The sequence below is a fragment of the Oncorhynchus tshawytscha genome, linkage group LG10 (genome assembly GCF_018296145.1).
Source record: "Oncorhynchus tshawytscha isolate Ot180627B linkage group LG10, Otsh_v2.0, whole genome shotgun sequence".
Classification (NCBI taxonomy): domain Eukaryota; kingdom Metazoa; phylum Chordata; class Actinopteri; order Salmoniformes; family Salmonidae; genus Oncorhynchus; species Oncorhynchus tshawytscha.
The window spans coordinates 53367156-53380915 of NC_056438.1; the positions used below are offsets into that span (position 1 = coordinate 53367156).

A 13760-nucleotide genomic window follows, 5' to 3' on the forward strand; every position below is an offset into this window, starting at 1 on the left:
CACATGCATCCACTTATATCAGTGCACTCATAAAAACCTATTTAATTGAAAAGGTGTGCAATCACATTGGCATCATTTAACACATAACATAGGATAAATGTGACAAAAAAACACCACACATTTCTCTTGAGAAACAGTGTTCAGTCTGACAGTCCAACCCCATGAAATAATCAACGTATTTTATCAGATCAGATTGACCTCTCCCACTCAAAGGAGCGATCTACTATACAGGGACAACAGGTGGATTCATTGAACTGTACGGCGGGTATGAAGTGAATAAGAAAATGAACAAGAATAAGCAAATAAGAAAATGTCTGATAAATCAGGAGGCAATACAAACAGCAAATCAAGTTAAATGATTTCAGTACCAGTCAAAAGTTTGGACACACCTACTCAGTCAAGCCTTTTTCTTTATTTTTACTATTTTCTACATTGTAGAATAATCGTGGAGACATCAAAATTATGAAATAACACATATGGAAACATGTAGTAACCCCAAAAAAGTGTTAAACAAATCAAAATATATTTTATATTTGAGATTCTTCAAAGTAGCCACACTTTGCCTTGATGACAGCAGCTCTCTCTCTCTCAAGTATCAAAGGGAGGTTTTATTCAGTGTGGAAAATCAATACACTTGAATATGTTTTCACGAAGGGGCACAAAGGGGCTCATTGTCTCTCGGTGTGACTGGATTTAATGTATTCCTGCTGATGAAACTAATTAAGCAATATCTAGCTAGCCCTCCACTCTAGTGAAGAGGCAGGAGCAGTCAGACAGGAAAACATTGCGAATGCTAATGTGGTAGAGTAAGGAAAGCTAGGCTAACTGAGTCTGGCTACGTCCTAAATGGCACCCTATTCCCTACATAGTTCACTACTTCTGACCAGGCTCTCAGCTCCTTGTTATACACATCATATTGATTTTGGCTGGCAATATTGATACGGTGCGGTGGCCAGGGTAGGGGACAGATCAATAGCATCCTGCTCTTTCATTGCTGGTGTAAATTGTCAATCCCACTCTGTTACATAAATGTCTGCCTTTCAGCACTCTCACCTGTTTCCCCATATGACCTCTAGCGACAGAACTTAAAAGAACAACACGTAGACTTTCATCCCAAATGGCACCCTAATTCCTAGACATAGACTACAAGAAGCTCAATCAAATCCAATTTTATTTGTCACGTACTTCGTAACCAACAGATGCAGACTAACTAACAGTGAAATGCTTACTCATTTCCAACAATGCAGAGTGAAAGATAAAAAAAAAAAAAATGAAACAGTGACACGAGAAATAACTAACTATACAGTGAATAATGAATAACAATAACTAGTAAAAAATAACATGCCTATATACAGGGAGTACCAGTTCCGAGTCGATGTGTAAGGGTATGAGGTAATTGAGGTAGCTACAGGTAGGGCTAAAGTCACTAGACAGCAGGAAAAAATACAGTAGCAGCAGTGTATGTGGTGAGTGTGAAATTATGTGTGTGTGTGTGAAAGAGAGAGTGTGTGTGTAGTGCTAGTATGCATGTGTGCGTGTGTTATGTGTGTGTGGTCGTATGTAGTGTGTGTATGTGTTTGCGTGTGTGTGTGTGTGTGTGTGTGTGTGTGTGTGTGTGTGTGTCTGTGTGTGGGTGTGTGTGTGTGTGTGTGTGTGTGTCTGTGTGTGGGTGTGTGTGTGTGTGTGTGTGTGTGTGTGTGTGTGTGTGTGTGTGTGGAGGGGGGGTGTGTGTGTGTGTGTGTGTGTGTGTGTGTTGGGGTGTCAGTGTAAGTATGTGTGAGTGTGTGGGTAGAGTCTAGTGTGTGTGCAATGTCAGTGCAAGAGAGTTAGTGCAAAAAAGGGTCAATGCAGGTAGTCTGGGTAGCCATTTGATTAGCTATTTAGAGGTCTTGTTTAGCAGTCTAATGCCTTGGGTTTAGAAGCTGTTCAGGGTCCTGTTGGTTCCAGACTTGGTGCACTGATACCGCTTGTCGTGCGGTTGCAGAGAAAACAGCCTATGGCTTGGTTGGCTGAAGTCTTAGACCATTTTTTGGGTCTTCCTCTGACACCGCCTGGTATATTGTAGTGGTCCTGGATGGCAGGGAGCTCGGCCCCAGTGATCACCACCCTCTGTAGCATCTTGCGGTCTGGTGCCTTGAAGTTGCCGTACCAAGTGGTGATGCACCCAGTCAAGATCCTCTCAATGGTGCAGCTGTAGACCTTTTTGAGGATCTGAGGGCCCATGTCAAACATTTTCATCCTCCTGAGGGGGAAGAAGCGTTGTAGTGCCCTCTTCACAACTGTGTGGGTGTGTGTGGACCATGTTAATTCCTTAGTGATGTGGACACAGAGGAACTTCAAGCTCTCAATCCACTACAGACCCGTCGATGTTTCATCACAGCAAGAGGAGGGATAGTAACAAGTCAAGCATCCTTCATTGGTGGTGACATCATACAAGGCAGTCAAAGGTTTGTCAGGGGACAGAACATGTTGATACATTTCAAGAAGGGTTTATGCAGACGCAAAGAAAATGTTATCACAACTTTGACTTGAAGAGTCCTTCACTGCACTCAGGGCTCATGCATACATCATTGCTTGTATCTCATTTGAATGGACTCGGGACTGACAGGGTTAGGTTTAGGGGTGTAATGAACGGTGAGATATTGCTTGAATACAAGGATTCTGAATGATGAAACTAGTAAACAGCAGATACATGGAGTACAGTCCGAATAGTATAAGAAATACATAGGTGAAGTAGAGACTGTATTTGGATAATAATACTTTGATAACAACACAAGCAAAGTGGGATATTCAAGAGATAATTGTGACTCGGGCATCCTCACAACTGCTCCCATAAAATATTAGTGGGTGTATATTGCAGTGATTTGTTGAAGGACAGTTGAGAGATTACACATCAGGCATCTACCCTAAAATGTCTGTTATCTATAATCCATATTTAAACTCTCATCCTGCTACACCTGCTTAGTCATACATTATTAAGGCAACGTGTCTTCGGTCCAATGAGCTGGTTTCTCTCCCTCTGTCTCTCTCCTTCTCTCTCTCTCCCAGTCTCTCTCTCCATTTAAACCATTGGTAAATTAAGTTTCTAAATGGGAGACGTAATTACGCAACGTTTTTGAGCATTTTCAATAATAAATTATGATAAAATTAGTGCCGTTACATTCCTTATTTTTATGAATTATGAAGGGTTCTGTGATGTTTTTAAATGGAAGAAATAGTTCATGTCTGAATAGCACTATGGTTCAGTAAGCCTATAACAAGGGCACTATGATGGATTTGTGAAATAAAACGCTTTAACCAAAGGATTCTTCAAACATCCTCAAACTTCTCTCATTTTCCTTTTCCCTTATCCTCTGCGACCCCATTCATATTTCACCAAAATTCACACAGAACAATTTATTGTGATTAGGCATGTAAATAAAAATGAGATTTCTACATTTCTTTCTCCATTCTTTCTCCCGGTCATTTACATTTATATTGAATTAGCAGCAGTGGAGAGAGAGTGAGGTGCAGAGGGAAGGAAAGCAGAGTGATTATAATGTGAGATTACAGACAGATTGCACAGCCATTATGTTGTGTAATTACAGAGGGAGAGAAGAGAAGAAAAGGGCCCTGATACCCAGATGGCAGGATCCATTTCATTTAGAAAAGGTCTCTGCTACCTCTCAAGGCTCCTGTAAATATTATATAGACCAAGCAGCCATTTTTATAGGTCACAATTTATGAGAGACAAATATCAAACACAGCATTCAGTGGGATGGGTTGTGTTATGGGTGTAGTTGGACCCATTGTACGATTTACAGCTGCATCCTATGTCAGTTTTATGGGTTAATTTGACTGTATTGATCTCTTGTAATGCATGTACTATTACTCATGAAGCACTTAGGGGGGTAATAGAATGAATAAAATAAATATCACACAGCTTTATTTAAGATCATGTTGTCCCTTATATTCTATATAATGACAATACAGCCAATGCATAGGAACTGCAAAGTCAAAACAAATTAAATGAGTTGGTGTTAAATCGTGTAATAAATGACATGTAGAAATGTGTGAAGGTCTATTACATTTATGCCGATGACAGCAGACAAAAATCATTTAGCTTTACTTACTATAAATAATTTAAGTCAATACACTTACAGAGGCTAAACAAACCCAAGGTGATATTTAAGCTGGAAAGAAACAAATGCTCACACAAACATGACGTATAGTTGTTTTCAACAGTTTGTGCTGAAAACGGTCGTTCTTGTTTTTTTTCTACAGAGAAATGTGCAAATGTGTTTTATCATAAATCGTAATTATCTTATTATCCTGTCACACTTTATCTACAACATACTGATATAGTCAATTGATTAAGCATGTATCTCTGAAGAAGATTTGACAATGGCTCTACCTATTGACCTAGCTCAGTTACTACCATCTCGTGCTTGTGACTGTCATTGCCATCTATAAATATATATATATATATATATTCTTTTTTTGGGGGGGGGGCGTATTTACGATGTACTATAATTATTATGAAATGATATGCAATCGTTTTGTAGTTTGAGGCTACATTGTTATGACTTTTAGCAAACACTTTTATTTGGATAATGAGGCTTTTATTTTGAAACGAGGTGAGGTGCCACGTCACACAGGAAGTAATCCTCCACTCCAGGTCAATGTTTATTTACATCGGAGAGGTGAAGTTCAAAGCTAATTTACAACTTCAGCGTCTTGGACTACAGTTTTTATTTTCACATTGCACGGGGCTTTGAGTTACTAACATCAGCACAATTGATATACGTACCTGATTGCGTCGTGAACCATGAGTGCAATACTCCCTCGTATCGAGCAGCTATCGTCCAGAGTTGTGCGAATCCTGGGATGCAATCCTGGTCCAATGACACTACAAGGAACCAATACGTATTTAGTTGGAACGGGGAAAAGGTATTTTCGTTTTGTGGAAATGTATTCCACACCTGTACTAGCCTCGCATTTCCCCTCTTGGACAGCATTGCTCCATGCGTTCCTATCCATTTTCAGTTGAAGGTCTAATGTAGTACAATTTTATTGAAAGAGTGTTATGGATATGGAAACTACACAAAAGTATCAAACTGCATGAATTAAATTCAGACCATTCTTGTTTTAAGGCGAGTGTTGATAGACACAGGAGAGCCTGCCGTCCCTGAGTACATCAGCAGTCTCCAACAAGCCTTGAGCCAGTTCAACACTGCCATCCAGGAGATCATTGTCACCCATTGGCATCACGACCATACAGGTGGGGTGATCGACATCTGCAGAGACATTACTGGAAGTGAGTGACACCTGACGATGGTAACTGTCTCATTTTGTCAGCCACAGATTGACAGCTTCAGAGGCCTTTTAGATCTGGTCCAGGGCGTTTTGTGCTTTTTGTTGACGCTGACTCAGAAAGACACACATCGCTTGTGTGCCTATGTGCTTTTATTTCTCCACGCAGGTTCTGAGTTACAAGTAAGTAAACTCCCTCGCTCTCCCCCAACTGACGAAAGAATAGGACCAAGTAAGACGTACACTTACCTGAAACATGGAGACGTCATAGAAACTGAGGGGGCCACACTGAAGTAAGTGTAACGTTACTGTGTAAATAGTGTAGTGCCAGTGTTTGACTTGGGCAGCAGCTCACCGGAGCTGAGTACCGGCACCTCCATTCTACTGCTTGAGCTCCTGCACCTCTTATAGAATGTTGGCTCAGAAGTATTGTGAAGCTCCTGCACCTAGATATAAACAGTCCCAGCACCTATTTCAGTCCAAGTCAAGCACTGTGAAGTGCATAAGCTTTATTATGGCTCTATGTATAACTGTGGGTGTGTACATTTGTGTGCGCGCGCAGAGTCCTGTTCACCCCAGGACACACAGATGACCACATGGCCCTTGTTTTGGAGGAAGAGAAGGCCATCTTCTCAGGAGACTGTATTTTGGGGGAGGGAACAGCCGTGTTTGAAGATCTCTATGACTATATGAAATCTCTGCAAATTCTGCTGGACTCACAGGCTGACCTAATATACCCAGGTTTGTTATTGAGCTCTGAAACACTTCTTAAAACTCATGGGAATGCATCCCAAATGGCACCTTATTCCCTATTTAGTGCAGTAATTTTTTCCATATGCCCTGGTAGTGCACTAAATAGTGAATAGGGTGCCAATTGGGATGTAGAGTGTGTCATTAAGTGGACAAAAATATATAGATGTCTGAAGCCACATGACATCATGATTTGAGAGGCTCTTCTTCAGATTACTAGTTTACATTTACAGCTATGCATAAGAGTTGATACAAAAACATCTACGTTACTTTCTTCCCAAACTCATTTCTTTAGGTCATGGACCTGTGGTTCAAGACGCTGGTTCTAAGATCCAGCATTACATCAGCCATAGAAACCTCAGAGAGCAACAGATCCTCAGTGTCCTCCAGGCAGCCGGAGGGAACACATTTTCATCTATGGAACTGGTCAAAGTCGTTTACAAGGTTTGTACATTACAACTTAAAGTTAGGGGCCCGGTTGCATAGAACATCTTAAGTGTTTCCCTTAATCCCTTAAGGAATAATTTCCCTTTATCTAAGGGAATTGTTCAAGGGCGTTGCATAGAGCCCCTCAAATATTTTAAGTAAGGGCATTCTTAAGGGGTTTTACAGGAGTTTGAAGACATGTATGGCAGAAAGAGTATCTGGTTACCATGGAAATGGCATGATTCACTGACTCGTTTTGTGAGATAAGAAAATAGGACTTCTGCAATCAAGACAGGATGACCAAATTTCTTCAGAAGATAGTAAACCACATTTATGGAAGTTACTTTTCTCTAAACTTGTTTATATTACTTTCTAGTATGTCAAGCTAGCTTATAGAGTAGCTATAGCTACAATGGTTGCTCCACTAAAAGTTTTGTAGTTTAGTACGGTACCCTGCGTCACTACTTCATTGCTCCAGACCAGCGCAAGGGGGAGTCAGAGCACTGATTATGCTTTTGGATCCCAAGGCGCTACTGTGTGTCTAACTGACAATGAATGGGCTACATAAACCTAAATAGAAACTGATAATTGTGCACGACTTCAGTATCACTTACTAAAACTGTTGTTACACTAAGGTTTTTATTCTAAGAGAAGCTTAGACTACAATTAGGGTGTGGAAATGTTAGGATTACTTTGCTCTTACTGTAGTACTGTAGCCTAAAGTCACGTTGTACAGCGCCCGAGTGGCGCAGCAGTCTAAGACACTGCATCGCAGTGCAAACTGATTCTGGTTCAATACCTGTGCCGGCCACGACTGGGAGACCCAGGAGACCCATGAGGTGATGGTAGGCTTTTGATTTCTCTCCCTCTAAAAACAGAAATAAATAATTCTAAATAACAAACTGGCTTTATTTACAAATTAGTAACAATGTCTCACCCCATGTTCAAGAATGGTCTTTTTCTCGCTCACTTTACGTTATTTGAAAACAAAATATCGTTATTTTTATTTTTAAAACAAAGCAATTATTATTATTATTAAATTATTTCGAGTGATTAGATATTCTCACAGATATATTATTAACCCTGTTTTTCACAAGTGTAGCATGCTGTGAATTCTGCAAACGTTTCTAGCAGGACAATATATACTTTCCACAGAGATATAGGTAGGCGCACGAGGTTCAAGGCATGAGAGCAGGAGGCACGGGACGGGCCACAGAGCAGCGCACAGAAGGCAGACCTAGCCCATGGGGGAGGGGGGTTGGACCCCAACCTGCACCACAGGGTAGCACAGAGCAACACTTTAAGGGGCCTTGCATTAATTATGGCGCTGACTAGGGAAATGTTCCCGCTGTTCTTAGTGCCTGTCTGTACTGTTCAAACTAAAACAATGTAACTAATAATGGTGCAAAAAATGGCCCTTTAGATATGAATTGGGTGGGCAGATATTATTAAATATTAAAGCATTAGACCTCTCACTAAAGGCGTCAGTCAAAAGTTATTCTTAAATCCGAACTGGATTTAACGAAAAATTACATGAAAAGCGCACATTTGTAAATCCCAAACTCTAAAAGTAATTGGAAAGGTAGATACTAATTAATTGGGACATTGTGGCTTTTGGTTTCTCCAGAAATAAATAATTCTAAAAAACAAACTGGCTTTATTTACAAATGAGTGAGTATGTCTCACCCCATGTTCAAAAATTGCCTTTTTCTCACTCACTCTAGGTTAAATGAAAACAAAATCCTCTCTAAAAATACCTGAACTTTTTCAACAAAGCGATTATTATTATTATTATGAATTAATTTAGAATTGTATAAAAGCCCCTTAGATATTCTCAGATATTCTCACAGATTTTAACAAAAAATGCCCCTTAGATATTTATTTAGAATCCTCCAATCCCGCTGATCCTCAACACTGGGGCCCCACAAGGGTGCGTTCTGAGCCCTCTCCTGTACTCCCTGTTCACCCACGACTGCGTGGCCATGCACGCATCCAACTCAATCATCAAGTTTGCAGACGACACTACAGTGGTAGGCTTAATTACCAACAACGACGAGACGGCCTACAGGGAGGAGGTGAGGGCCCTCGGAGTGTGGTGTCAGGAAAATAACCTCGCACTCAACGTCAACAAAACAAAGGAGATGATCATGGACTTCAGGAAACAGCAGAGGGAGCACCCCCCTATCCACGTCGACCGGACAGTAGTGGAGAGGGTAGTAAGTTTTAAGTTTCTCGGCGTACACATCACGGACAAACTGAATTGGTCCACCCACACAGACAGCGTTGTGAAGAAGACGCAGCAGCGCCTCTTCAACCTCAGGAGGCTGAAGAAATTCGGCTTGTCACCAAAAGCACTCACAAACTTTTACAGATGCACAATCGAGAGCATCCTGTCGGACTGTATCACTCCCTGGTACGGCAACTGCTCCGCCCACAACCATAAGGCTCTCCAGAGGGTAGTGAGGTCTGCACAACGCATCACCGGGGGCAAACTACCTGCCCTCCAGGACACCTACACCACTCGATGTCACAGGAAGGCCATAAAGATCATCAAGGACAACAACCACCCGAGCCACTGTCTGTTCACCTCTCTATCATCCAGAAGACGAGGTCAGTACAGGTGCATCAAAGCAGGGACCGAGAGACTGAAAAACAGCTTCTATCTCAAGGCCATCAGACTGTTAAACAGCCACCACTAACATTGAGTGGCTGCTGCCAACATACTGACTCAACTCCAGCCACTTTAAAATTGGAAAAATTGATGTACATTTTTTTATCACTAGCCACTTTAAACAATGCCACTTAATATGTTTACATACCCTACATTACTCATCTCATATGTATATACTGTACTCGATACCATCTACTGCATCTTGCCTATGCCGTTCTGTACCATCACTCATTCATATATCTTTATGTACATATTCTTCATCCCTTTACACTTGTGTGTAGAAGGCAGTTGTTGTGAAATTGTTAGGTTCGATTACTCTTTGGTTATTACTGCATTGTCGGAACTAGAAGCACAAGCATCAACATCTGCTAACCATGTGTATGTGACAAATAAAACATTTTTTTTTTCTAAATGCAATTATTGGCGTAGAGTCACGTCATTGAAAAAAATATTTTTCGATATATACTGTAGGCCTACCGTAGGCAAAATGAGTCTCACTAGTGTTGAGTAATGTGCTGTTAAAAGTGGTGTAGGTCTTATTTATTTAAAGAGAATTTTCAAGTTAGAAGCAATAGGATTTGAAGCAATAACTATTTCAGCATCGTTTTGCACTGCTCTGAGACAAGCATGGGGACTGGTCTTGATAAATCAATGCAATTTTTTATTTTCACTGAATCTCTGTTTGATTATTGGGTTACACTGCAATTATGGTGTGGGAATGTTATGCCCCTTAGATATTAGTTTAGAATCCTCCAATCCTCTTATGCTGTAGCCTACTCCTGACCGTCACGTTTTACAGTGCCATATTTTCCGTTCCATCCTAACGGAAACCCTGAGGGTTTCGTTGTTCGTTTTTCTTGGAATAGAAACACCATAATATTAATCAAATTAATTAAGCCACATTTCTTAAAATCAGTCCCATATCCTATGTTCTTACAAAAAAGGTTTTAAATTCTCTAGTAATGCTAATATATATGGAAGACTATCAAATGCTTCTCAAAGATGCCCTCTGGTAGTCAAACTAGCACTAACTTGCATTAATGTTAAAAATGTTAAATAATGTGCCATAGAATTCTGCTACAGCCCGGAAGGTGTGCTGCAGTATGACACAACTTTTAAAGGAGGAACCACTGTAACTAGCCAGCTATCTTTATAGCCATGGATTGTGCATCTTCCATCGTTTAGCTAAGTAGATAGCTTTTTGATGTTCAAACTTTTGTAACCAGAGCAGATGAAAGCAACATCCACAAGTGCTGTTTACATTGATATCCATACTGAATGAAGCAGTTAAGGGACTTCGTGGGGACCATAACTTTTTCACTTAATTTAAGGGGGAAATTCACCTTAAAATGTTTTGTGCAACTGACTTAACTTTAAGGGGAAACTTTCCCCTTAAAGGTAACTTAAGGTGTTTTATGCAACCAGGTCCTGAACCTCCTTTGGTTACATTTGATAAAATTCCTTGGTAACATAAGGTTGATATACGGTATGTGTAGATGCTGACCAAATAATGTTACATCATTCAAAGCCTACTAACACTGCTTTGCCTATAGAATTATATGGGTTGCACATTGGGTCACGTTTTGAATGTTTGTTTTAGGACTGATGAAGATTTAATCAAAAGTGCATTACTGTGACTTGAAAACATGATGACATTTCTAAAGAAGGCAAATAATTAGTAGGAAAACCTAGATGCAGTATAATCTTAGCTACAGTAGCTAGCTAAGATTGAGGGGAGATCTCCAGATTTTATCTAGCTAATGTTAGCATTGCTAGCTATTTTTGAGTGCTATTTTTGCTAGTCATTTTACTGTGGCTTCGTCTACATATCTACCTCAAGTACCTCATACCTCTGCACATTGATCTGGTACTGTTACTCCCTGTATATAGTTCCATTGTTTCATGTTTTGTGTGGACACCAGGTAGATTAGGTGCACATTTTTGCAACAGCAAATGAGGATCCTAATAAAATACCAAATACCGTTTGTGTATTTTATTTTATTCCTTGTGTAAGTTACTACTTTTGTATATCATTTTTTTAACTCTGCATCGTTGGGAAAGTTTCGTAAGCAATAATTTCACTATAAAGTCTACACCAGTTGTATTCAGGGCATGTGATGGAAATAAAATTTGATTTGATGAACTTTGCTAGCTACTGACAACATTGCCATCTGTCTAAAGTAAATTTGAAAACATGATGATAATGGAAAAGTTGTTTCCTACTAAATACTCTGTGTACTAGCAATGTCATCATAAGCCCCTATAGTGTAATTTAGGCAAAGTCATTAGCCCCTTTTCAAAGTCATTAGTCCCTGTTCTACTTTTGAGCATCAATATGGCTGCGGTGGCTGTGGGATGTTGACAACAATGACAGAGGTGTAACCCATGAATTAGAGGTCTTCACGGGTCCAACAGACCCAACATTTTGAGATCCGACCAGGTCTGGGTCCTAAATTCAGACTTTTGTCTCGGATTTGGGTCGGGTCTGATATAATTGCCACGGGTCTCGTGTATGTGCAATTAAAATTGAGTTACCGACTGGACCTGATTGGACCCGTCCTCTGTTCATTTAATGTGTGTGAGGTGATGAGTACTACGCAAGCTGAATTATCTGTGTCAGCCAATTGACACTCAATAAAACATATAGCTTATGTCCAGCTGAAACTGGTTCCGGCTGCTCACTTCACGTGTGCCTGCTTTTAAATGTGAATATCACACAGTGAACACCTAAGCCTAATAGGCCCATGCATGCAATGCCCTGATGCATTTGGTGCTCAAATCTCTGACAGCTGAACCACGAGATGGACAATTATTGTTTTAGGAAAGTAAAATCCATTAAAACAATAGGCTACAAGGTTTTGAATATGCTACACATTGTGTAATTTGTTATAGGTAGTTTTTAAGGACCCGTAACTGTGGATCATTTGGGCAACATCGCTTGTTTGTTGGTGGTGCTGACAGCGCCCGGTTGGTTTATTTTTCGCTCTTTTTACTCTCGGATCTGCATTGGTATCTTGGATCCGAACAAGCACGGATCTACTTTGGTATGTTTTTTCAAGGGGCCTTTTCGGAACGGGTCTGACTGTCTTATGGTCTCAGTTTAAAAAATATATAATTTATGCATATCGGGTCTGGTGGGAAAACCTCGGAACGGTTCCAACTTTTTGCACCCTTGAAAACCTTTACCATGAATAATCTACTTTGTAACCCATTTTGTAAAATGTACTTTTCTGGAAAAGGAGACACCTGAACATCTGCATAGAGCAGCAGAGGTGAACCTTGTGCATCACCTAAAGAAACTGGAGAAGGAGGGGAAGATAACTGTTGGTATGTCTTAATTTCACTTACATTACATTATGTTACACCATTCGGTTAATGTATTACCATTTTCTAGTTGTTAACATTTTTTCATTTCCTATTTTTCTTTCAGCTAGTGATGATTCTTCTCACACCAACAAATGGAAAAGTAATTTGTGATCAATGATTTAATCCGATTTATCTGTTGAAAAATTACATCCCTAACAAAGGACACATGTAATCTTGGATTCAAATTATTCACATTTCCCTGTCCCACACATAACCGAGCTTGTTTGATGTGAAGTAAAGAGTATTTGCAATAATCTTACATTGTAATTCTTTATAGAACTGCAATTATTTCATGTCTGTACTTTATGTCTTAAGACAGCTAAAGGGGTGTTAAAATGTGGCACAGCAATATAGGGAGCTGCAAATGCACTGGTGGGTACCCCTCATTTATACCCCTCATTCATCGACAGATAGCTTCAAGGTTCGAGGGTTTGGCCAGTAACCGAAATGTTGCTGGTTTGAAATCCCAGAGCCAACCAGGTAAGAAATCTTGCTGTGCCCTTGAGCAAGGCACTTAACCCCAATTGCTAGTTTGGTGACCCTAGCCGTGACCCCAATTCCTGCAGCAGCTCAGGGGGAGTTGGGATATGCAAGAAACACATTTCCATTACAAACTTATACACGTTTGTAACAGGACAAATATAAGCAGCCCCACAAGTATTGTTATTATTGCTAATATGCTGATCTTGGACATTTGGGCATTATGAGTTGTACTACTTTCAGAATGTTACTGTGGACAGCTTAACTCTGATAAACTAAGATGAAGCACATTTAAACCCTGTGAAGTGATCTTATTGTTCCTTTCTCTTGAGAAACCCAGATCAAACTGTATAAATCTATATTGTAAAATGTACAGATGCCTTCTAATAAATACATTGTTTTTCAATATAGAACAAACCGGTACTCAAAGTTATCATTCATATCATTCACTGCCTTTGCAATAATATACACAAAGAAATATTTTGGGACAATGATCAATGCTAATACCAAAGCCACTGATTCATACCTGGCCAAGGCTTTCGACTCTGTCAATCACCACATTCTTATTGGCAGACTCGACAGCCTTGGTTTCTCAAATGATTGCTTCACTTGGTTTACCAACTACTTCTCTCATAGAGTTCAGTGTGTCAAATTGGAGGGCCTGTTGTCCGGACCTCTGGCAGTCTCTATGGGGGTGCAACAGGGTTAAATTCTTGGGCAGACTCTCTTCTCTGTATACATCAATGATGTCGCTCTTGCTGCTGGTGATTCTCCG

General features: G+C 40.2%; 1 protein-coding gene across 2 annotated transcripts; it reads left to right on the forward strand.

Annotated features, from left to right (window-relative positions):
* The first annotated feature begins 4628 nt into the window (after window positions 1–4628).
* Window positions 4629–13275, forward strand: lactb2 (lactamase, beta 2). 2 transcript variants are annotated; one of them, XM_024435526.2, is made up of 7 exons: window positions 4629–4929; window positions 5133–5296; window positions 5462–5585; window positions 5855–6033; window positions 6338–6486; window positions 12379–12466; window positions 12570–13275. In XM_024435526.2, exons 1-7 carry the CDS (start codon window positions 4808–4810, stop codon window positions 12614–12616), a joined length of 873 nt encoding a protein of 290 aa, XP_024291294.1. In that variant the 5' UTR covers window positions 4629–4807; the 3' UTR covers window positions 12617–13275. The 2 variants fall into 2 exon arrangements, with proteins under 2 accessions (XP_024291294.1, XP_042184685.1); XM_042328751.1 differs by having other exon boundaries at window positions 5133–5260.
* Window positions 13276–13760: the final 485 nt, after the last annotated feature.

Excerpts from the sequence above, each read along its gene's own strand:
- lactb2 (XM_024435526.2), top strand. The coding sequence starts at position 4,808 with ATGAGTGCAATACTCCCTCGTATCGAGCAGCTATCGTCCAGAGTTGTG. Across the intron at positions 5,297-5,461 it reads CTGCAGAGACATTACTGGAA|GTTCTGAGTTACAAGTAAGT; the intron begins GTGAGTGACACC and ends TTCTCCACGCAG. Across the intron at positions 6,487-12,378 it reads TGGTCAAAGTCGTTTACAAG|GAGACACCTGAACATCTGCA; the intron begins GTTTGTACATTA and ends TTTCTGGAAAAG.